Here is a 24,333-nt window from a genome sequence, read left to right on the forward strand (position 1 = left end):
TATGTGGTTTTCACCTACCCCTGTTCAGGAGGTGGAAGAGAGAGAGAGAGAGAGAGAGAGAGAGAGAGAGAGAGAGGAGAGAGAGAGAGAGAGAGAAAAGAGGCAGCAGCAGCTTCACCCCTCCACCTCCCCTCTCTATCTCTCTCTCTCCGACCCTCCTCCTCTCCCCCTGGTGCTGTGACCTTGGGGGTCAAAGAGGGAGGAGAGGAGGCATTCATTACCGTGATGTGCAGGAAGGATGAGCGTATGGAGGAGTGCGCTGGCAGCACAATCGACACACTCCTCTTTCAGCCCGACTCACTCCCTCTCTTTCTCTTTACATCTACTCCAGTTTCTGTTCTGTTTTCCCGTTGGTGTGTCTAATCGGTCGCAGTCCCCAGGCACATGCAGACGAATAGGTGTGTGCATCAAAGAGCATTTGAAGTCCCTTGAAAATATCTTTGCATACGGCTCTTTGGGAGAACTTATGTTGTCAGAACTTATCGGAGTCAGAACTTATCTGAGTCATCCTATGTTTTCTTTTTTAGTGCGTTTTCGACACTTAACAATTTCCATCCAAGGTTATATTAATAGCACCTTTGATGATATCCATTTGCAGATATTTGTTTTGTGATGATTGAGTCCAACTCTCACCTCAGGGAGAATCTGTGCAGTCCATTCGTGTCTGATTAATCTAATTCCAACCCTCCTCTTAGCCAGCCTCTTAATCACATCGTATCAATATCCTCTAATGAACAAGGGAATTCTGGGGAGACCGTGTTTGAGAAGGAACCTTACCCCACAGACGAGACTATTGATCAGGGAGCGTCAAGGTCGTAATCCCCCTGTCTGGTCGGCTTAAGAGCTATAAAGGGAATTTCCAAGCCTTAATTTGTTTTTCAGAAGTAGGTCACTGTGCCTGTTGACTTCAAACACTCAAATGTTTCTGATTATGTTTCCTTGAGTCAGACTTAAATGGTGTTCGTTAAAAAATTGAGCTAACTGTGACCTTGCTTGGGAAGGTGCAGTACATTGCTTTTAAAATTGTATTCCTAAAGCCATTTGATGTTGTGCACACATACACACACACACACACACACACACACACAGTCACACAAACAAACACACACACATTGGTGTGCACATACAAACCATCTGGACAGATGCAGATTTGAGAAATGAAAACCAGTCATAAATTTAATAGGCCTAGGCCTACAGTACATGGTGTACTAAATCTAAACATCCACAGACGCACGCAGTAAAACGAAGAAGGGTTTCAGCATTCATTCTTTTACAGTTTTTTCTGAATGCTTAAACACAACTGTGATTCTTATAGCACAATTTCTAAAACTATTAATACTTATAGCAAAACCACTCACTGAGTTCGCAAAACTAAAAGCACAAACACTGCTTTGCACTTAGTTTGCAATTTTGTAACACACACTTTGCACAACTGTAGGCACAATTCACTGCACAGCACTCTTTTTGCGGAACTGTAAACACACTCATGCTTTACACTCAATTTCCAAATGATCAACAGTCTATATCAATCTATACACATGTATGGCTATTATTTACACTATTTTGCTCTCTCTGGCACACTTTCTCATGTGAAAACTGTTTTAGATAATTAGTTCACTTTGCAATCAGCCTACATGTAAGCACTATAAATAAGCCACAGATAATGTACAATGGGTACAATGGAGGGAGCAGGAAGAGTGAGAAGAGTAAGAATTAGAGGAGGCCGAAGGACGCGGAGATGAAGAAGTAGCAGGAAGAGGAGGAGGAGGATGCGGAGGTGAAGAAGTAGGAGGAAGAGGATGCGGAGGTGAAGAAGCGAGTGGGAGAGGATGACAAGGACAAGGAGGAGAAGTTAGAGGAAGAGGACAAGGAGGAGCAAGAGGAGAACGAGGAGGGGGAAGAGGAAGGGTAAGAAAAGTAAGAAATAGCCCTTTTACAGGCAAAAAAATCAGTCTACTGTACATGTGGGGATATTGTCATGTCAGGCCTGGATACGGCATTCCAGTATATATTTTCCCCAGTGCCTTGGACTAGGACATCGCATGTGATGTAGACAGAGAGACAACCCGATGTAGACTGATTTTTGTTTTGTCTCAGTGAAATTGCTATTTTGTGTTTTGACTTGGAAAAACACACTTGTGTTTGTTTTGATGTGTGTAAATAAACACCAATACTTGAAGTTTAGATCATTGTATGTATGTTTACAGAACTATGACAAAAGTATGACCTCAAACTGACATGGTCTACCTTGTGCACAAAGAAAGCAAAAGCCAGATGTGTTTTTTATTCATACCATCAGTGTGTAGTTGGCACATTGTGTGCTTACTGTTGTGATGGCTTGTGTTTTGATACGAAAACACCATTTTTACAAAGGTGTGAAGAGTTAAGCAAGGTGTGTTAGCTTTTGCAAGAGAACTACAATGTTTTGCTGATTGGGTGAAAGGTTTTCCTATTTGTGTGTAAAGTTTTGCAAAAAAAGCCATAGTTACAAAAAATGTGCTTAAGCAATCAGAAAAAAACTGTAAAACAGAGACAAATCTGCCACTGGAGACAGAGTTAACTTCAGTGAACAAGGGCAAAGTCCATCAGTCCCAGCTGTAGATGTGCTTTACCGATGGACAGCTCAACTCTTCAGTGAGATCAGATTAGATTTTGACAGTAAACTTTGGAGAGTCGATGTTTTGCTCCGTCATCTCATATGTGCTGCTTTTGAAATGGGCCATTATTGGTTGCCTTGGATCCATAAAAATGTTTGAGTTCTGATCTGATCTGATTAACAAAAATATTCCCGGTTGGTTTCTGATTTGAAAATTCATACATGGACATAGCCAATAACTCCAAGATATTTTGCTGTCCATTGATTTATATTAATCTTTCATATTGTCCTTTCTTTTTTAGCCTTGGTAGAGACATACACACCATGGCAACCAGCTTGTGTCTTTCCGAGATACGGAGGTGTGACAGAGACAGACAGGCCTCTAGTGTTGTTTGCCCAGTGCGGTGCTGTTGTTTGTTATAGCCTATGCTTCCCACCCCCCCACCCCAGGGAAATTAAAGCAGCCCAGAGATGCCGCTCTGTTAACCCCCCTCCACACACACACACACACACACACACACACACACACACACACACACACACACACACACACACACACACACACACACACACACACACACCCTTCTGTCATTCAGGGGTAGGATCATCACCCTCCCCATCAACCCGTCACTGTCCTCAATGTTCTATCGCTACCAGAAACTCTCTCTCTTTCTATCTCACACTATCACTCCTTCCTTCTATCTCCTTTTTTCTCCCTTCACCTCTCTCTCACACCACACACACAAAAACAAGCTGCCTTGTCTTCAGGCGTGTGTGTAGTACATATATGTGTGTGTGTTTGTTTTTGTACCACCATGCTGTGTTTGAACGCCCATACCGCTCAGTCCTTCACCGGCCGGACTTGAACCTGCAACTTGCAGCGCCTCAGATTGGGAGCTTGGTGTATAAGCAAGGGAGAAAAAAACTCATTGGTGCTAACATCTCTTATAGCCCATCTCTTATGGCGTCCTGAGGGTTTGCTTAACGTACATACTGCACAGCTATCATACCAACTGGCTACCGTTACCGTGTATGTGTGTGCCTGTGTTTGTGTACTCCTACTTTATTTCCTCCCTGGTATACCTTAATGTGAATCCATGCAGTGGGCTCCAGTTGATATGCCTTGACGTTAACAACAAACAGTGACACACTAATTCACTCTCCGCATCACCAGACTGACCCCTGACCCCTGTGTGTTTGGGGACAGATGTCACACTGGCCCTGACCAGACTTCACTTGTATCTCTATGAGCCAGTGTTGTGGTGTTGCATATAGACTCCCATTGACCTTGATCAATGTTGACATCCTCGCATGAAATCGCTCAGGGGCGGGTCACAACCCCTGTCAGCCACACAGTCTGCTCTCGATGACATTTAACCCGTCTGCATCGTGCATGTCCCTCAGTGCCTGCAAAGGAGCAAAATGGCAAATGAAAAATGCTGGTCCATTCACTGCTAGATCAATTACAACTGGTCAAGATTACTGGTCTTCTATCAACCTGTTCCATTTGCCCCTAAATGCACTCCATCATTGTGTGTGCTGAAGAATTGCATTTTGACTCGACCATATCCTTTCCGCATATCTCTAACCCAATCGTGTGCGGATGACTTCGGTGTAGATCATTCTCTAATTTGTCCTCTTTTGAAGGACTGTCCCCAGGCCTAATCTCTGAGGCAGCACTTTTTAAATGTCTCCTTAAATAGGGCCGCCATCTATTCATCTCACCCACCAAATCAGGCTGAGTGTCACTCGCGGCATGGTTCTAATGAAAGAGAGAGAGAGACGTCTTTAGTAGGATCAAGATTGGGCTCATTGGGTTGAGAAATATTTGGCTGCTGCTCTGATCATGTTTGCTTTAGTCTTTTAAAGAGGAGATAAACACATAAGCTTTGGATGCGGAGAAACGGATTTATCTTCCTTGATGTTTGCTAAAATATTGACTGGCAGAAATGGTTGTGTGATTGTGTGTTTTATGTCATAGCCATAGGCTATCATTTTTCACATACCCTTATGGTAACATACATTCTCTCTCTCTCTGTCTCTCTCTCTCTCGCTCTCTGTCTATGTGTGTGTGTGTGTGTGTGTGTGTGTGTATGTATTTGCGTGCAAGCAAGCAGTATGTGCTGAGCAAGCTTTCAATTAAGTTAATTATTTTGGCTTTAAACCTCATAAGGCTATGACAGATGGTGACTAATAAAATCAGAATCAGATTTATTTGGCCAAGTCAGTTAAACACAATAGCTTTACAGTTGATGTAAAGACAATATACAGTACAACATATAGACAATATACAAGTACAACATATAGACAATATACAGTACAACATACAGACAATATAACTGTCTAAAATATATATTGTCTAAAATAAATTGTCTTTTGTAAAATGTGAGAGACAAAAGAAAATTAGCTGTTCCTGTGTCTGGTGGTTTTGGTATGTAAGACCCTGTAGCGCCTAATATTATTATGCAGAGATAGAGCAGTTTCTTTACAGTTTATCCTTCACTTTCAAAAACATTATGACTGACTGACTGCACAGAACCTCTTAACCATAGAGGCATCATGTATATGCTGTAGGTCTACATGAAAGTGTCATTGTTGAAATTGTGCCACCTATTGGTGATAGGGTACAATTGTTTTTCCCTCATTAACAGTAGGCTAAACATTAGCACTTCATTACTAAAAAACAGGCTATTTTGCCTTTTCCTTTTATTTGGAATGCTATTTGTATTAGGCTAACTGCGTTTTGTCCTATGGTTTTGTCCTTTTGTTCTCAGCGTAGGACCGCAATGGGTGCTCAGGAAGAGCTGATTTTCATTAGGGTGTGTGTGTGTGTGTGTGTACGTGTGGGTGCACGCGCGCGCGCGCGATGGGGGCGGGGGTGGCTGTTGTTATGGAAACGAAAAGGCGGAGCAGCGAGTCTTTTTTTAGAGGGGCAGTTTGTTTGTAAGTGGAGGCCATGTGACGTTAGGGAATGGGGTACTTCCTGTTTTACTTCAGTCAGACGTGCACTGCACTGCTTGTTGTCAGTTTCAACAAAATGGCTGCTGGAGCACTGCGTAAGAGAATCCGCTAAATGCTTCATGACAACAATTCAGTGAACAACATTTTTCATGGATATCTGGGAATTTCCTTAATCTTCATGCATTGGACATTGCAAGTATTTGCTTTACTGGATGCATTTACAAAGTGATCTGTTCGCGTACTGATTTAAAAATCCTTTTGCACTTTAAAACTGTGCATCGACTTTCTCGATGTGAATACGTCAAAAAAGCTCAAACTGCCTGTTACTGTGCACCAAATTGGATAGCTGCAGACGCGATGCCGAAATGCTTTAGCTGGATAAGTTAATATAAGTGGCTTGCTGAAATAAACAGCAGTTAGTCGATCGTCGAAGCATTCACACTGTTTGCACTGGTGTTTTGTTGTTTTTTATGTCCTGAGCGAGGGACAAAAATAAACCTACATATTTGGAAGAGGATTCCTTCACTGGAGAGCAAAGCAACGGTCAACATTATCTTTTCAAAGCGATGCGAATCTTGCAGTGAGTTTGAGCAATTCATTGCATTACATTCAAGCGACCGAATTTATCTGTCATTACGGGTATCAAGAGCAGAGCTCCGTTTTTTTCCAGTGCGATTAATGCACCACATTGAACCTTTAGCTGCCAAAGCTCAGCGCTCGATATAAGGTAAGAAATATGGCTATAATCGCTTTGGGAAAATATTTTTAGGGGCGGGGTTTGTTAAGTGTTGCTAATTCGTCATATATGCCTTTTCCTGTGGCAGGTAGCCTAGTAGTTTGAAGTGATTTTATGCCGTGTTGTTTACTTTGAAATGGACAGGCCACCTAAAGCACCCGCGCGACTTTGTTATTAGGATTTTTTGATAATATAGCCTAGTGCCTCGCCACGGTATGCCAAAATGCTGTTGCTTTCACATACTAATGTTTCGGAAATAAATTATGAAAAAATGCATTTTTAAAACAAAGTTATGGAAAAATAATGGCTATTTTGTAGCCATTGATTGACATACCGCCAGTAGATTTGCAAGATCGCGGGTACGCTAGTGCTGACATCCTGTTCGGTTAACTTAATTTTCGAATGAATGGGGCTTGTTCTAGATAAACACATATTGAGAGAAAGTAAGTAGGCTAACAATGCGAACATGTAGCCACCCACATGATTTTGAATGGTTGCAAAGGCGTGCAGTAGTCTACATTTGAATAACGTAGACTACATCATTCAATCCATCCAGACATCACTGCTCGCTCGACCTCGGGCGACATTTGAGAATCAGAATCTGTATTTTTGGAGGCGTCTAGGTAGGAGTGGTATTCCAATTGCAGTGCATGTTGTACACTTGGAGCACTCATAAGACCATCTGTAGGCAACTCTTTTGGTTGACTGCCCTTAGTCATCCAACTAAAAGCGATAAATAAATGAACAATATGGGTTGTCAGGAGACGTGAGCAACCGGTCCCTAGTTTACTTACAGAAACATTCATCGGTGGGCGATTTGATGTTCAAATGGAAGTTTCAATGATGTAGTTGCATAAACGCCCTGCTTGAGTGAGGACTAAAGTTCATCAGTTCGCGGCAATTTTGCAGAGCGATTTAATTGTAGCCTGCCAATCTGGGCTGGGGCTTCCACTGCCCCACACACTGCTGATAGAAGTCCATATTTCCCTAGCTGCTCTCCCCTACATTGAAAGTGACAACCCTTGTCATCATCACCCATCCCTCTCTTCCTGTCTGTTCTCCACTGGTTTGTGTGTGCCTCTGTATCATTATCGTCATCGGCAGACAGCCAAGGGGCAGTGAAAGACATGGGGAGGATGGGCTGGTGAAAGCTTGCGTGCTGCTTACTCAGGAAGGGTCATATTAACATCAGCCCTATGGTTGGCTAATGTGCCATGGTGGCAAATTCAGCCAGGGAAAAGAGCTCTCTCTTTCTTTCTCTCTCTGTGTCTCACCCACATAAGGGTCAAGAGACCTCCTGTCATCACTCTTGCTTGTTAAAGAGGCCGCGCTTTCTGTGCTTGTGAAAGATTGGAGGGGGTGTGGAGGGCAGGCTAGAAGAGTGACCGCTTAATGCTCTGATTACCATACAGCTCAGGTAATAATGGATTCCTCCATTCTGTTCACGACTACCCTGCACACCACAGTGCAGGCTCCCTGGAAACTTACCCTTTTCTTATTAGCAGCTGACCACTAAAGTCACAAGCTCTCCAAAGTATTTAAAGCTTTTGCCTGTCACTCAGTCTAGTCACTCAGTCTCACATCCCCTGTGCTTATTGGCATCCAGTGAGAGATAAGCACTCAATGTTTTTTTTTTTAATCCTCCCCCAAGCTTTTTCCGTGGTCGTGTCTTCTGCGCATTCCCCAGCAGCAAGGCATCAGGCATCCGTCACAAGCATGTCTGAAGAGCTTTGTTCTTGCTCTTAAAAGCAAATCACGATCTGATATCATGCCTGCTTCAGTATCATCCAGCAGGCTGTGAAAGAATTGACAGCCATCACAGCATGTGGCTCAGGCTTTCTGCAGCCTCTGATTGGTTGGTTGATGTGATGGAAGTATCAGTAGCAGGTAAATGAGGTCCTCTTTGAGGGACTGTTCTCTGGCAGATTCGGCGAAGGCAGGTATAAGGAACATCCCTGCAGGATGGAACTGGTGCTCCATTAGCACTAGTTCTGATGAAGATGAAGGCGTTTTGCTCAATCTTTTAAATCACTGTGATCATTTAAGTCACTATCAAGCACCCATGCTGTGCCTCTAATTTGTGTTGGCTGTGTTATTTTTCAGTGTAGGAAACATAGTAGTAAGGCAAGGCATAAAGGCAAGGGCCCATTCTCAGTTTAGTAGAGTGATTTTGGGGGAGATCCACAGTGCCAGGATGCTGTGTGCAGTTGTAGTTAGTACTGGGAAAACTAACTAGAGTCTTGCATCATGTTTGACGTTAATCAGCTTGCCTGTCTGATGAGATCAGTGGGTTGTGCGGTCTTACAGCCATGCTCAATGCCCTCTCATGGCCCTCCCACTGTTTATAACTGTTTGGGGACATTTAACAAAACATGAAGCCTTTAGCAGGACTCCTGGATTTGTCTCCGTTCAGCACCGCACAGTGTTTCCCTTCTGTTCCCATGCATGTGATGTGCACCAAAGGGAAGGGGGAAGGGCATGACCTGGAACCTCTACAGCTGGCATGTGCCATTCCAATGCCAGCCTCTCGCTTTCAGCTTGGTGCCCTTGGATGAGCTCTGCAAGGCAAAGCCAATCTAAGCTGTATGAAAGAGAAACACTATCTATCACTCCTGTCTTTCCCTCTCAGCAGTCGCGGTCCCCGGTGAACTCTCGGAAAAGAATACTTGTTCAGTTCTTGTTAAGGATTTTAAGCAAAGTGGATGTACTTGGAGAAAAAAAATGAAAATAATGGTATTTTGAATGTGAAAAGCTTTTTAGTGACATATTGAAGGATTTTGCATTTACCATTAATTCAATATTTTGTGATAAAAACACACTGACCGTGGCCTCATAAAGGCTCTTTTTTTATCTGCTCAATAGGTTCAATTTAACTTTTTTTAAATAAAGGTATTTCCTTGAAGGCAAGGCATTGAGATTGCTTTAACACCTGCCCTCAATCCATCAGCGCTAATCCCTGCACTCTGCCTAATTTAGTCCGTCTGTGACATGAGTCTCTTCTTAAGTTAAACCCATTACTCTGCTGAATCGTTTCATGTTTTGCATTTCATTGAGACGAATGCACTGATGGTGAAAGGCCTATATGGGAGCGCAATGACTGAGAGCTTTTGTGGGGGGACTTTTGTGTGATCTATTAGAGCAATAAATTGTCGGCTAAGCTTATGAAAGTGCTGTCATTAGTGACTTTGCAAGGCGATGAAAGTCACAGTGGCTGAATTGGCCATGAGTCAATTCATAGGATAGACGTTATTTTTAGACAAATCTTTTGTAGGACAGAAGCTAAAGGGTAACACGGGGGGCTTCTTTTCATGTATAGTATGTCTTTTTGGGAAACTCATCATCAATGAAACAGCCTTTCCTCTTGTAGTTTAAGATTATTAATTCATGTGCTTTTCAGTTTGCTACGTTGCCTCTTATGGTTGTCTAGACTTGTATAAATAGAGAATTGCATGATGCTGTAATTGTCTAAACGTTGTATTATGATAATGGGCATTTATTTTATACAGTATATAATAGATATGCTTCACTATGGCTTGCGCCTAATGATGCCAACAAAATTACTTTTTGTCAGACACAGAGCAGCCATATTGTGGTTTTGAGTAGCAAAGGAGATTGTTGATCTAGAACACTCTATTGGTTTGATCATCGCATCTGATGTTGCCGTCCAAGTGCAAAGCAGGGGATTTGTTAAGAGTGATGCCATTAGTGATGAGCGCTACATGTCTTGCCTGCGTAAGTGTTAGTCTTACAGCGCTGGCCCTGTGCCAAGAGAGAGTGTCTAGACCCCCAACCACTCCTTCCCCCGCTCTCTTCCTCCTTCATCCCTCTGTCTACTCTGAAGGAATGGGTTGATGAATCCGAATCCTTCTCGTCTGCATCATCCAATTTACTTGTTTGACAGGATAGCGTCCCTCCTTTTTTTGTTTTCTTTCCCTTTTTTCTTTTGATTGTGTGTTCTTTTGATTCCCCTCATCTTTCTTGCAAGTCCTGTTTATGTTGTTTCAAAGACAGTTGACATATTTTGCCTTTTTTTATCTCTTACAAACCAATAATATTTCAGTTTATTACAGAATTACTGGTATTACATGAGTGCATGCATAGCCGTGTACAAGTACAATGTATACAACAGCTGAGTGCTCGGCTCTAATACTGTACTGTACTGTGGTTTAGATGCAGGAGAGTCATTATTTCTTGCTGAATTTTGTGATCTGAAGTGTTAGAGTTGAGGCTTTCTCTAATGCAGGGTAATGACTGTGATTAAAAGGATATAATTAACAAATCTTAAAAGCCTCGAGTGCCTCACTTTTCTCACTTTTCTCTGAGATTATGGTTCTGTTATTACAGCCAGTCAGGTTGAATGGAGCCTCTGATCTGTTTATCTCCAATGAGATTAGCTAGGTGGTCACCTGTGGTTTTCCTTTGAGTGTCTTCCTGCGTCCCTGGTGCTGTCTCCCTCCCTTAGCCACCTCTTCCTGTCTCTCTTACCCCTCTGTCTTACCTCAGTTTATCTTATCTTTAGTCCGCTCCCTCTCTCTCTCTGGTGGGTATGAATGGTCTTTTGTTGACATTACAAATGTACGGCCAGCTGCTAAATAATTTGTGGTAGGATGATGAACAACTGTGTAGCTTGTAGGTGAAAGTTTACTTTCGCGTTTGCTTTTGGACCTTTGTTAAGCTTAGGTGGCTTTAAATGCTCTCTGGCAGAACAAACAAGAGCTAGAGCACTTTGAAACTATGTAGCCTACCTGAGTGAATCCCTTTTTTCTTTTCAGTAATATTTTTGCAAAAAGTCTTAAAAGTAGCTAAGCTGATAATGTGCCTGCCTGCTTAAATGCCAGTGCAGTTCTCAGTTTAGCTGTAAGCAGTGTTGTCTTCATTTAAAGCTACTTTCTGAGCAGATCATGAACCCCAGGGACCCACTAAGGCTGCAAGATTTTAGAACTTTATCCGCTTATTTATAAAAGCACTCATTTCCCATACTTTTTCTCCAGAATGAATTAATTTATGTGAAGAGTTCAGGGTGGGAATGTGAAAACTAGTAGCCTAGCTAAAGTGGTAGAAGGTTAACTTCAGACATCTTTGCCATTTGCATGTCTTCAAAGTTAGAAGAGGAAGTTATACTGGGCTTCAAACTTGACCTAAAGTGGTGTTTTATGAAGTTTTGCATTTTTGAATTGAATTGAAACAAAGAATTGAATTCATATATACCCTTCAGGTGTCTAATAATAGATGACTATGCTGCTAGATAATAATATAATGGCCTAGTAATAGGCCAGTAGATGCATGAACAATTCATAAAGGTGGGTAACATTTTGCTAAGAGCAGACTAGGCTTCCTTAGATCCTTGGTCATTCGCAGTATGTGAAAGATCTGGCTGAGTCTTTCAATACAAACGTGCCTTACGTTTAGCCAGATCTGCGCAGCGCTGTTCCAATTGAACGCGTCCGCTGATTTGACGATACCGGACCAGGAAGCCATGGAATTTTCTTCCTACAGATACAGGTCTTGTTATAACCTCTCTGTACACTTTCAAAGTTTACAATACTTCCGTTTGTCTGTAGAAATCCTCACCACAGTAACACAGAAGTGTAATTATATTTTGAGTGTTGTTAGTGGTATAAAATAGTGACCTTGTAGTGGCACCTTGCCCTGTTAGCATCACTGTCAGCCTGATACTGATAATGCAAATAAACGCTCAAAACGCCACCAAATAACATAATTTTGCTCTCAATGAAAAGTTTGAAGTTGTTAACTACCGCAGATTGACCCTAGGTTATTTTTACTCCGGAGTTACACTTTAATATGTGTAATTTAACAAAATGTCACACTCCAGTTTAGCTCTAAATGTAGCCAAACCCCTACTATGACTGTTCTTTATGTAAGTCAGGAACAGCAAGTTGTCAGGAAGCACATTAACTGTTTTAGCACATCTTTGGATGCTTGTGTGTGTGTGTGTGTGTGTGTGTGTGTGTGTGTGTGTGTGTGTGTGTGTAAAGAGCTGAGGTCTGTGCCCACTGGCACTGCCCAGAGGCCACCTGAGGTGATACCGAGACGTTATGTCACCTGGTGAATGCCCAAGCGTCCCAGTGTTCTGGCTGTCGGAGGTTAGGCCTCATTGGTAGACCTGAAAAAAGCAACAATGCTAACAGTCTAACACAGAGTGTTAACTGTTGCACGTCTATGGACGCAAACCGTTGAATTTTTTTCTTTCATTTGTTTAAATGTGTACATGACTATAAGAGCTGGGGAAGACAGTTTGTCTCCACTGGCGCTGCTGGTCTCCATGTGGTGCACATGATGGATGTAGCCTGAAACAGACTGGGTCACCCATCTGTGGCTGAGGATCCTTCCCAGCCAGCAGCCCCAGGTTGGGTGGGGGTGGGGGGGGGTGACTACAGCAGGTGCAGCCGCTCGCCCAATGAGCCCTCTTGCTGAGGACTCTTCATAAACTCAACTGAGCAGAGCCATTTTTCATCCCGGCCGCTCTGATCGATGTCCAAACCTCTCCCCACTTCCACACCTGACAGCCTCAAAGAAAGACGAGGAAGACCAGTCTCACTCCCGCAGCACTCCTGGTCTGCTTTCATCCGCCGGAGTGTGTTTGAGTGCGATAATGACTGCTGCTGTCGCTGTCACTGGGTAATGATGGCATGATAGCAGTGCCTAGAGATCTGTGTCTGTGTCTCTCCTGTGAAACGCTGTGTTGTTTGGCTCAATAGCTCTGGGAAGTAGCCGCTACTGCCATTCCCCTCTGTCTTCGAACGGCATTAATTGGGTGGAAAGCCACAGTTGGAGTATCACCCAACGAGTTGCTTTTTTATTTTTTTAATCAAGCAGACCTTGAACTAACTGTCTCTCTCTCTCTCTCTCTCTCTCTCTCTCTCTCTGTCTCTCTTTCTCTCTCTCTCTCTCTCTCTCCCCCTATCTATGCTTTCCACAGCCAAGAGCAGAAGCAGGGAACACAAATAGAGAACCATTTGATGGAAGAAAAGAAAAAGAAAAAGCAAGAAGAAAAGAAAAAGAAGGACGCTGCTCAGAAAAAGGTGAGGCCTGCCAGGGCTTCCCCACTCATCCACTGTCTATGCACACCTCTGTAAACTGCAGTAGTAATGCACTATATTAATGTCAAAGCAGATTTCCATCCATTATACTTGGTTCAAACCCACACTCTTGCTGGAATAGCACACATGCCCTCAGCTTGCCTCAGTCAACCAATTGTCAGTCTAGTTGCGAACCAGGCTTGTGCACAATTCAGAATTGAATTGAGAATGACTCCTAAATTCCAATTCAATTCTTGAATTTGAATTAAATTTGAATTAAGGTCAAAAACAGGATGTAGAATTACAATTTGAATTAAAGGAAGTAGAATTGAAATTCAAAGAAATTCATATACATAATTTAAGGGTAGTGTTTAACAATGAAGTCAGATATGACCGCATTAAACACACAACTTGTAACTTAAAACAGCAATTCCCATTCCAGATTTGTCTGTAATGTCAAGTTGTGCAAACAAATGCTCACTTAGTATTGTGCACTTTCAGTACAGTACACAGAAATGCTATTTCAACTAACTTGGTCATTACAATTACAAGTAAAGTATACTGTATGTTTATTAAACACAAAAGGTGTATTGAAGTTGTGCTAACTAATGTCACAGTTCAGCTAACTGATATGACAAAAATGCAGAATACTACAGACCCGGCCTACATTGTTAAAGGCATCACATATTAATCTTTCCTGAAATTCAATCTTAAGTTACAATAACAAAGTGACAGTGACACTAAAGGCTATATATAGTGTTGTTGTGTAATTGATATGTGATTTATATTGATACATCACCCCATCAATGACTATCCAAAACAGACCAAACCTGTGAGTAGAACTAGTGCTGACAGTTATAGACCGACACAGATCTGTAGCTGGAAACCATACATACAGGTACCCAGTCTGCTAAGTTACTGAGGCTATCTCTGCTAAGCTACTGAGGCTAAATGTGAGCTTGATTAGGATTTTTATGGGTGCTCTCCTTGCAAACTTATGTTGTATTAGGCATGGTGGTGTTAGTGGCTGTCCATTAAATGGCACTCTCCTCTCTGGTCAGGATATTAATATCAACCCCAAATGCCTTCACAACATCATGGATACACTGCCAAAATCAGGCCTTTGAATGCAGTGGTAAAACAAAGTCCTGACTCACTGTGGACATTGAAGATTAGGGGGTTCCCTGAACCACTGGACAAACCCAGGTGTGTGCCACATATTGGTGGTACATAGTGAGGTCTCCCCTTCACTGTGCAGTGTGTAGAGTGTAGTAAAACAAAATACCAATGTAACATGTTGCTGAAGTTCTACCCACAGCATTAGAGTGTTTTGGATAGTCATCCACATAAATTACACACCAACAGTGTATATATATAACCGTTAGTGTCACTGTCACTTTATTGTAATTTAAGATTGAATTTCAGTAAGGATTAATATGTGATATCTTTACAAATATGTGGACCAGGGCAGTGGCATTCCGGAAGTGCATTGTGGGAAATGTAACATCAGTTAGCACACCTTGTGTTTAATACACATTATACTTTACTTGTAATGACCAAGTTAGGTTAAATTAGAATTATCCTTAGTGTAAGTGTACTACACAAAGTAAGTTTGCACAACTTGGAATTCCTATCCCAGATTTGTCTGCAATTTCAAAGCAATCAGTTTGCATGTTTTTTTTTTAAACTACAGTTAACTAACAGGTTAAGTAAGGTTAACTAACTAACTCCACAGTGTAGCAAAACATAAGCAATTCAAGTATAGTTTACTTGATTTAAATGATCATGTTCACTTAAATTACTCCTTTTAGCCAAGTTCTCAAAAAGCAAAATCAACATAATCAACAAAAGAGAAAAAACTGAGTTATACTAACTAAACATTTTAAGTAAGAATAGCTATTCAATTTTACAGTGCAAAGTAACTTTCCCAAAACTGAATGCATGTGAGATTCAACACATTCTTACTGTTGTGTGACTGTGGAATTGCTTTGAATTGCCATGAATTTAATTCCACTTCCTGTCATTCCAATTCTAATTCAAATTCAACTTCCTGTGGGGCGGAGCCAATTCAATTCAAATTCCAATTCGTGAATTGAATGGAGATCCATTCTAAAATTCGGAATTTTGCACAAGCCTGTTGCGAACATCACCTCCAAAAACAGCCTAGAGATTCAGTGACTTTGAGTTGAGCTACAGGAATGTTACCGCTCCTTCTCCGAGTGCTTCATTGGTCTGCGGTCCTCTTGTATCACTGCCAGAGATGTTCCTTCAGGCAGATTTGAAAATTAGGCTATTCCAGTTGTGTAACCGACACTGTCAACTTGAATTCTTCTGTGGCGTGCGTTTCTTGTGGCATATGTTTTTCTCGCTGACCTGCTCTGTTGTCAGTGCTATTGGCAAACAGCTCTTCTGACCTCTTTTCCTCTCTCTTCTTTTTCAGGCTGCTGAACAGAAAACCAAAGGTGAGTTTTGAACCCCTTGTCTCCCTGCCCCATACCCCTCTCCATACACCCCTGTTGTAATAAGCATTTAAAACATGGCACCACACATTTCCCCTTGGGCTTCACCGCTTGATGCGGCATCCAATTTATTTTCAGTTCGTTTCAGTGGGCTCGTTTGCCTGCAGAGACAGAGAGAGGGAGAGAGAGAGAGAGGCCTCGCTCATCTCAGCCAGAGCTAACCAAGCGTGAGGGCGCAATGACGGCATGCAATGAAGTCCATTAGGAGAGATGCTGATGGTGGAGGTTTCTGAAATGCAGAGTAGGTGTTGCATATGAAAGCTTCCTCCTGCTGGATTTTCGAAGTCTGTCTTTTGTATTGTCGTGCCATGTTAAAGATTGTGGAGGTGGGAAGACAGTTTGGCTAAAGTGGGAGACATAAAAGCTTTGGCCTGGTGACCATAAAATGATCCAGACATAACCACTTCATCCCCTCATAAAACGCTAGCAGCACACAGAAGCAAAAGGAAGGAAAAGAAATGAAAGTGAGAGTGAAGAGTCTGAGCCCCAACATTTGCCTTTAACTTGGCAGGGCTTGAACTCCTCACCCTCCTCATCTGTATAATCCTGTGTCCTGAGAGCCCTTTCCACAGGGGACCATTAGAGACACTGAACTGCGCTGTCCCCTGAACAGACAGGACAGGAGTTCCAGGGACTTGGTGTTTGGCAGCCGTGATGCTCGTTAGCGCATGTGTTGATTGAGCTCCAGTGCTAGCTGGAGGAGCTCCTGAAAGCCAGGAAGGCTGTTGGCCAAACCAAAACGCTGGTGCAAAGATGAGCAATAGGTCGTGTCGGGGATCTGAACATGACACATACAGTACTCAGCTGATGCAGTCAGTCACACAAACAATCTTATTTGTTCATTGGTTGAATTGCGCCAATGAATGAATGAATCAATCAATCACGCAAAGAAGAATAAACATTGACTATGTGTTCGAACATCATCTGGGAGTCATATGTCTTGCTCTGCGTGGATGTTGAGCCCTTCCAGATAATTTCCAGTAAGTTTTGCGAGGCTGCATTCGCGGAATGGCCAGTTGGCCTCTGTCCAGTAAGGTCTCTTAATCTGCTCATGCGTTTGTTTGGTCGTCCTTATCCCTGCCGAAGGTCTCCCACGTCTCCAAGGCTGACCAGCTGACTCATGTGAGCACGCTCTTGCATTGCATTGTTCTCACTGTTCTCAACCGTATTACATTCCCACGTACTCACCTAGAACATGCATTTATCAGCGATACGTAGCACTGTGCAGATGTAGATGTATGTGTGATCACTAATTCACGGATGGGATAAATGCAGAGACCAAATTTCTTATAGGCAAGTATACTTGGCCTGTAAACCTGGGGCCGTATTACAGAAACTTCCTATCTTAAGTCCTAAGTTAAGATAGGAGAAGTGTAAGATAGGATATGTTTCTGTAATACCAAATTGACAAAAATCCTATCTTATCTCAGGTTAAGATATCCTAAGTAGGCGATCTAGCATCGACGTTCAGCTTTTATGTCTGTTACCTAGCCACAGATGAAACTTGTTGTTGGATCATGTCACTTCACAACTGACAGAGCCTCATGACGGCGCGTCGGCCTCTCCAAAAAAGGTCGTAGCTCCTCTGCCAAACCCAGGATCATGGCCCGGGGAAGCCTGTACCGGCTTACAAGTGTTATATCGTCGAAACGTAAAACATCGTGGGATCCCTCAAAAGCCTTTCTACAAACACGGTGTTTCCCACAGAATTGGATTCAATTTGTGGCGGTAGCGGACTTGGACAAGGGGGGGGCCTGTCACTTTAAGACGTTTGAGGGAACCCTTGCAATTGTAACACAGTTGAAAGGCTGCTGATGTGTGGATGCAATTCATAACGTTTTCTACATAGTTAAAATAAAGGTTCGTACTTCTCCTTGGGACAAGGACTTTTGAATTTTGGAAAACACTTTTCCATTTACATCGGGATTTTGCAAACATTCACTGTCAGAGTCAATAAAATGAGCCCTTCAACGAAATTGACAAGCAGCTGTAAGTAGGCTAAGCATGCTAAATTCGACATCCAAACAGTAACGTTAGCTTTGAGATACTGCTTGATTTCATAACTTAAAGGAATTATCCGGAGTAAAATGCACTTTAGATCGATTTACGGATGAGTGGGAGTACATACGTTGAGTTGACATCCAAATCATGTCATTCGGATGTGTTTTGAGAAAGTTCGATGTTACCGTTTTTAGTCAAAGCTCGTTAGCGTGGAAGTGAGAAGGGCATATTATTTCGCAGCTACAAAACGCTATTTTTATACCTCTTCTACAGTTCCAAACAACATTGCACTTACGTGGTAGTGAGTAGAGGGTCCCTAAAGCCAAACCGAAGTATCCCGAGGTCTTTGTGGTCGGATAGAGAGGTCCAGAATGAATTTCATCAAGCCAGTACCTTTCCGGAAACGTTGCCATCTTTGCTGCAGAAGGAGTCGATTGCCAAGTGTGCTCTGGAAATTCACAATTTCGTCGCCGTTTAAAAAAAAAAAAAAAAAATAGTCCAGTATTTCTTTTGAAATTGAAATGAAGTTGTTTTTTATTTTTTTATTTTTTGTTTAAACGGCGACGAAATTGTGAATTGAAAGTATGACCTCAATTCAAGTTCAAACCTATCAGTTCAGTGTGGTTAGCAACACTACGGGCCCCTATGAGCGTGCTTAATAACTATGCAAAATCTATTTGCCAATGTAATACCGTGACAAAGATCCTAAACACAAACATGGGCCAGTGGGCCAGCTAAAACTTGTCTCACGCCACATGATGTCGTTAGTTCATGCACGGGACTTTGCACTTTGCGCAGCATTTAGATTAAGGCCCTACATGTTGGTCAGTTTAGCTTAAAGAGCATACCTGATAACCTGTGCTTCCTGGCCCAGCAGGCCTAGCAGGTCAGCCATGTCGTATGGCGGAGGCCGTGGGATGGCGTTGTGAGGGAGGCTGAGTGAGGGTTTGGACTGGCGTCTCGGACAGGGCTGACTCGGCATCGTTTGGGGGAGAAGGGGCCGTGTGGAAGCGGACTCCTTGGACTGGGCGTGTGCAGGAGGAGCAGGGGATGATGGGGTGGGGTGGGGGGGTGGGGGGTTGTAGCCACGTGTAAGACTACACTGTCCTTGTACAGCAGTGTGCAGCCAGGAGGCCCCTGTCAGGGAGGAAAGGGGAAACGAGAGAGAGAGAGAGAGAGAGAGGCAAAACATGAATGGAGACTGGACTGGATGTCACATTAGGGATAGGAGATTTCATGGCCGATGTTTGTGCTGAGCCAGAAGCAGAAATTCTAAAGGCATTACGGATGTGGGGGGGGGGGGGTGTTTACTTGAAACAGGCTGTACAGGAGCGCATCACATGAAGGGCTGACTGGGCTAGCTGCTGCTATGAGTGAGTGAGTGAAAGGAGAAACAGAACGAGAGGAAAGACAAACATCAAAATCGAGAGAAGCGAAGCAGAGGGAGAAAGTGAGCGGCAGAATCGTGTGAAAGAGAAAGTGAGAACACACTCGGGTTTCCTGTGGGTTCAGTCTGGGGGGGTTTGGCAGCAGGACGACCCAGGGGGCCTCAGAAGGTTTTTTTTCCCCCTCTCTCTCGCTTTCCACCGACTGAAAAAACATGGTCCCTCTGCATACACACACACACACACACACACCACTGCCACCCCCACTGCTCCAGCATGTGGGAACACACACACACACACACACACACACACACACACACACACACACAAACAGCGGGGTCTATTACAGGAAAGCACTTCATCCCTCAGTAATGCAAAAGCAGGCTGTGCGGCCCCCTTCTTTTCCTTTTGATGTTAGTAAAAGCGTCCGTGGACTGGCCTAGATTCACTCGTCTGCTTGTGTGCGTGGGGGGCTGGGATGGGGAGCAGAGTGGAGGTCTCAAAAGATTCATTATACGCACTTATCCTTGTTTTTCCATCGTGTGTGTGTGTGTGTGTGCGCGCATCTCTGACAGAGACACACTGCTGTCATACCCAGCTCCCTGAGTTGCAGCCTCTCTGTCATGAGGACTACAGGTTGTCATGTCACACATGACACACACACACACACACTCACACACTCACACACTCACCAAAAACACATTTCTCTTTCCTACACAATCACTCACACAGCCACACACAGCCCCTTTCCACCCACAGCTGTCCAGTGTGTATGTATGTTATGGGATGAAGGCGACGGAGATGGAGAGGGGAGAGAGAAGCATGCTATCAGCTGGTGCGAGGTGTCGCCTCAATCTCCCAGGACCCTCTCAGGACAAGGGGTCTCCATCTACACAGGTGCTTTGGAACAGGGCGCGCCTGCTTGAACCAGTTATTAAGCCCCTTTGCCATTCGCGCCTCAGCCACAGAGACGTTTTTCTTTTCTCTCTGTGTGAAGTGCACCTGTTTGTGTCTCGTGCTGACAGGGCTCCGGGCTGTCGGGCTGCTGAGTACTTGTGATTTTGGCATTGCTGTTTTTCTGTATACTATTTATTTCACAGTCACAATCCATCTGAGTAATCTGCCAGTTATTTCATTACAGCTGTAGTCAATATCTCCCCACCCCTCCAAGTGCACTTTTGATGTTGAAATCTTACTTCCCTTTGCATGCCTGTCAGATCCAGGCCTTGTATTATATCCTCCATTGATTTCTTTCTCTGGTTTTCATTCTGTCTCACTCCTAAGCTGAGTTTAGGGACCAGACATCATAGACATTTGTGTTGTCTGACCTTTTTGTCAAGCTCTTTCAATCTTATTCTGCCATCAGTTTGTTCTTATTCCATCAGGAGTGAGGGTGGGGTTATACACGGATATGGAGGGAGGTGTTGGTTTTGCTGGAGAGAGTATTCTTGTGTGTCACTCTGGAATGGGAGCGATAGAAAGTGCTGTGTCGGGGGGGGGGGGGTAGTGACAGATTACAGCAGGCCTGATGTGGGGACAGACAGCCTCCAACTGGGGCCATATTTATAGCCCTCCCCCAGACTGCTGCCTCTTGCTCTCTCTCCTTTTCCCTCCCCCCCTCTTTCTGTTCTTCTCTCTCTCTCCCTTCCTCTCTTTCTGTCTCTCCATCTCTCTCTCTCTCTCTCTCTTAGTGGGGGGTAAGTTCTTCAGTTGGCAAGGGCATCAGGAAAGGCAAGAAGAGAGAGAGGGAGAGAGAGTTGATCAGGTTGGCCATATTTGAGCTGGCTTGCTATTGTAGCTCATTCCCACAGCCCCTACTATATATCTCTTCCTCCTCTGCCTCTGCGTCCTCTTCCTGGCATTTCCGTATTTTAAAAACACCCAGCTATGTGTGGACATAGTCTGAATCCAAGGAGCGCTGCTGGTCTACGGAGTGGCTGGCCAGGAGTGGTGCGGTTAGAGTGGCCCACGTAGACACTGGTGCCGTCTCCCTCCATGGCCCCTGTCCTCCAGGGTTCAAATGCACACTGCCCAGAGCACTTCCCTGCTGTCAAAGACGAGGGAATGGAAATGAATCCCTTCCATTTACTCCAGTAGTGTGACTTTTAGAACCCCAGAACTAAAGAGGACATCCTGCACTAGCATGGCTTTGATGAAGCATGCCATCGTTGAGTCCACATTATGGCCTGTTTGAATCAGGGCAAAACAGCAATGTGACTTGACGCTAATTGGGACCATGTGCATCGGGTCACTGGCCTGTATGTGTTATTGCATGGACTTCAGATTTTTCGGTCTAGGGTCATCTGTCTTTCTCTCAGTGGTCCAGGCCTGCCTGTGAGTGGTTGGTGTCCTTTGGGAAATTGTTAGAACTGTCGTAAGCCAGCTGGTTCCTGGCGGTATTCCCCACTGGAATACAGTTCCGTGCCCACACTGATATTGGCCCAATGTGTTTAGTGTGGCTGCATGTCTTATCTTTTATTGTAGCACATTATTACCAGTACAGTATAATGTATCATATAGTCTATGTGTTTAGTAAATTGTAACAGGCCACAATGTATTGAGTCAAATATGATTGACCAGTAAAGAATGGCACCAGTCTGTTTTGTATTCTGTTACTGACTACATGATTGTCTGTCTTAGTGATGGGAATATGGGCTGCGCTTTGAGCATCAGGAGGGGACTGATAGGGGAAGGTTGTGGATGTCTCCATAGCAACAGCCCCTTCTCTCTATCTTTCTCTCTCATTCTCTCTCCCTCTCTCTCCCTCTCTCTTTCCCTCTCTGAATTTCAGCTCACATCTCCTGTCTCTTTTCAAAAACAAACCCAGCCCATAACACACACTAACAAACACACTGACTCAAACCATCCAAATGCATTTCTCTTAAACCTCAATGGTGAGAATGTCAGTTAAGTTCACTAGTAAGCCCTAACACTAATCATATTTTCGACAAAACAACATGACTGAATGCTAGGAAAAGTCACTAGGAATATTACAAGGTACAGTTGTGTAGCACCTTATGCTGATCAAGCGTGAGTCAATGTGTAACAGCATTCCACATTCATTAGCATTAGTATTCATTATTCAACTAATCTGACCGATGAAAGGCCCAGTGGCAGGTCACACAGTCAGTCTGAATCGACCGAAGCCCATAATGTTGCTTAAGACAGCCGTCACAGTTGCCGTCGGTGTGGCCTTGAGTGAGGCGCTTCGGCCGTCTCCACAGATGAGGAAAACACGTTAATTGCACACCGCTGGGAGGAGGCGGCGCGCCCACAGGAATGTCCAGTCAGCACATTCCGCATGAGGAGCCCAAGGTGCTCGCTGTCTCCAAACATCAGCAGTCAGAGACCCTCGCAAATGACCCGCGCCTCCCTGACCTCCATCAGTGTTCCAAATCAAATCTGCACATTCGCCAGAAAGATTAAAAATGTTGTGTTATTTTGTTTTTGTTTTGATCTGTTTGATCTGGGGTTTTTTTTTGTCAGTGGCACCCTATGTATTTGCTAAGAAGACGTGTGTGTGCGTGTGCGTGTGCGTGTGCGTATACTGGTACAAACGATGTGGCAAGGAAGAAGCCTGCAATAGCTTTACGATGTGAAGCTTTGGTAACCCACAGGACTCTCATTGTGGTCTGAGAACACGCAATCCATTCTAGATGAGCCTGGTGACAGATATGACAAAACACATGAAGATGTAAGATAAACCAGGAGTATGAGGTCACCTAATTTTACACTCTTTCATTCACATGATAATTCATTCATGTAGAAGTTGTGTTTAGCTCTGTGCTATTTAAAATCTCGGTCTCTGTGTTTGTGTGTGTGTGTTTTTCTTTATTGTTTGGTCTTTTGTGTTTTAAGCATGCCGAGTGTTTTGGCTCTGCAGCAACTGCAGTGCCTGAGGCTTTCGTTTGTTTGTGTTTGTTTGTTTACTCGCTTGATGTTGTCGTGTTGGGAGAGGAGGGAGGGGGTTGCTCAGTCTCCCATTCCAGACCCAAATTACAGCTTGCCTCTCTATTAAGCCAGCATGTTGAAATGTCCATTTATTGATATAGGGAAACACACAACATAAATACAGTAGTCTTTATTTAATTGCCAGTGAAGAGACCAATTTTGAAAAAAGAATTTGTGTATGTGTGTATGCATGCGCATATCCAGGGACTGTGCCGCACAAACAAGGATTTAACACCCCTCGTCCACCCCCAAGCCTGTCTTAATCGCCAGACCTCTTCTTCCTGATACTGCACTGCTATTGGTGGAGATCAGGCCGTTTCCTTTCTCCCCCCCCCCCCCCCCCCCCCCCGAGTCTGCCCCTCACAGCTTTCTGTGCTGCTGACTTTGGCGACCGAAACGGGCCCAGGCTCAACTCTCGACTCTTATCTGTGTGATTTAACCCGTCTGCAGCAGGACCCTGTGCGTGTGTGTGCGTGTGTGTGCCCCCCCCCCCCTCGGGACACATTTGCAACCACTGACAAATAGTGGGTCAGAAAGGGGTGATTGAAAGCTGGAGGGGGAAGGAGAAGAGGAGACCAGGGGGGATACAGAGCGAAAAGAGAAGTGTGAAGCGAGGTGGGAGGATGAGGAGGGAGATGCCTGGAAATATACAGTACAGAGAGAGGAGAGGAGAGAAGCACAAGGAGGGAGGAAGAGAGAAAGACCGCACGGGTATGATACAGAGAAAGAGAGAGAGAGAGAGAGAGAGAGCTCCTCCCCTCGTTGGCCAGCCGAGCTCGCGGCTGGCAGGCAGGCAGAGCTGGAATTAATCAGGGGATTTGGCGTCACTGAGTGCAGCGTTCAGTGAGGCTGCGCGGAAGGACTCCCCTCCTGATTGGGAGAAAGGAAGAGAGGGAGGGAGGGAGGGAGAGAAAGAAGACGAGACGGAGAGAGAGTCAAAGAGAAGTGGCAAGAGAGAGATGGAGTTGGCGAGGGAAATAAAAAAGAGGTGGAGGCAAAGTGTTGAGGGATTTGTGTGTGCGTGTGCGCGTGCGTGCGTGTGTGTGTGTGCGTGCGTGTGTGTGCCTGTACAAAAATGTGTATTTATATGTGTACCCATCAGGTTCTGTGCTTTCTCAAGAGGGCCTCACTCTTACGTAAGCTT

At 44.1% G+C, this 24,333-nt stretch overlaps 1 protein-coding gene across 1 annotated transcript in view; it reads left to right on the forward strand.

The window, feature by feature from the left end:
- Positions 1-5,559: 5,559 nt before the first annotated feature.
- tnrc6c1 (trinucleotide repeat containing adaptor 6C1) overlaps positions 5,560-24,333 on the forward strand; it is a 48,754-nt gene continuing 29,980 nt past the window's right edge. The window contains exons 1-3 of the mRNA XM_042087408.1: positions 5,560-5,749; positions 13,234-13,336; positions 15,774-15,795. Coding sequence (XP_041943342.1) covers positions 5,670-5,749; positions 13,234-13,336; positions 15,774-15,795 — 205 coding nt within the window. The 5' untranslated portion in view covers positions 5,560-5,669. The remainder of the gene's footprint in view (positions 5,750-13,233; positions 13,337-15,773; positions 15,796-24,333) is intronic.

This window comes from Alosa sapidissima, chromosome 3 (assembly GCF_018492685.1).
Source record: "Alosa sapidissima isolate fAloSap1 chromosome 3, fAloSap1.pri, whole genome shotgun sequence".
Classification (NCBI taxonomy): domain Eukaryota; kingdom Metazoa; phylum Chordata; class Actinopteri; order Clupeiformes; family Clupeidae; genus Alosa; species Alosa sapidissima.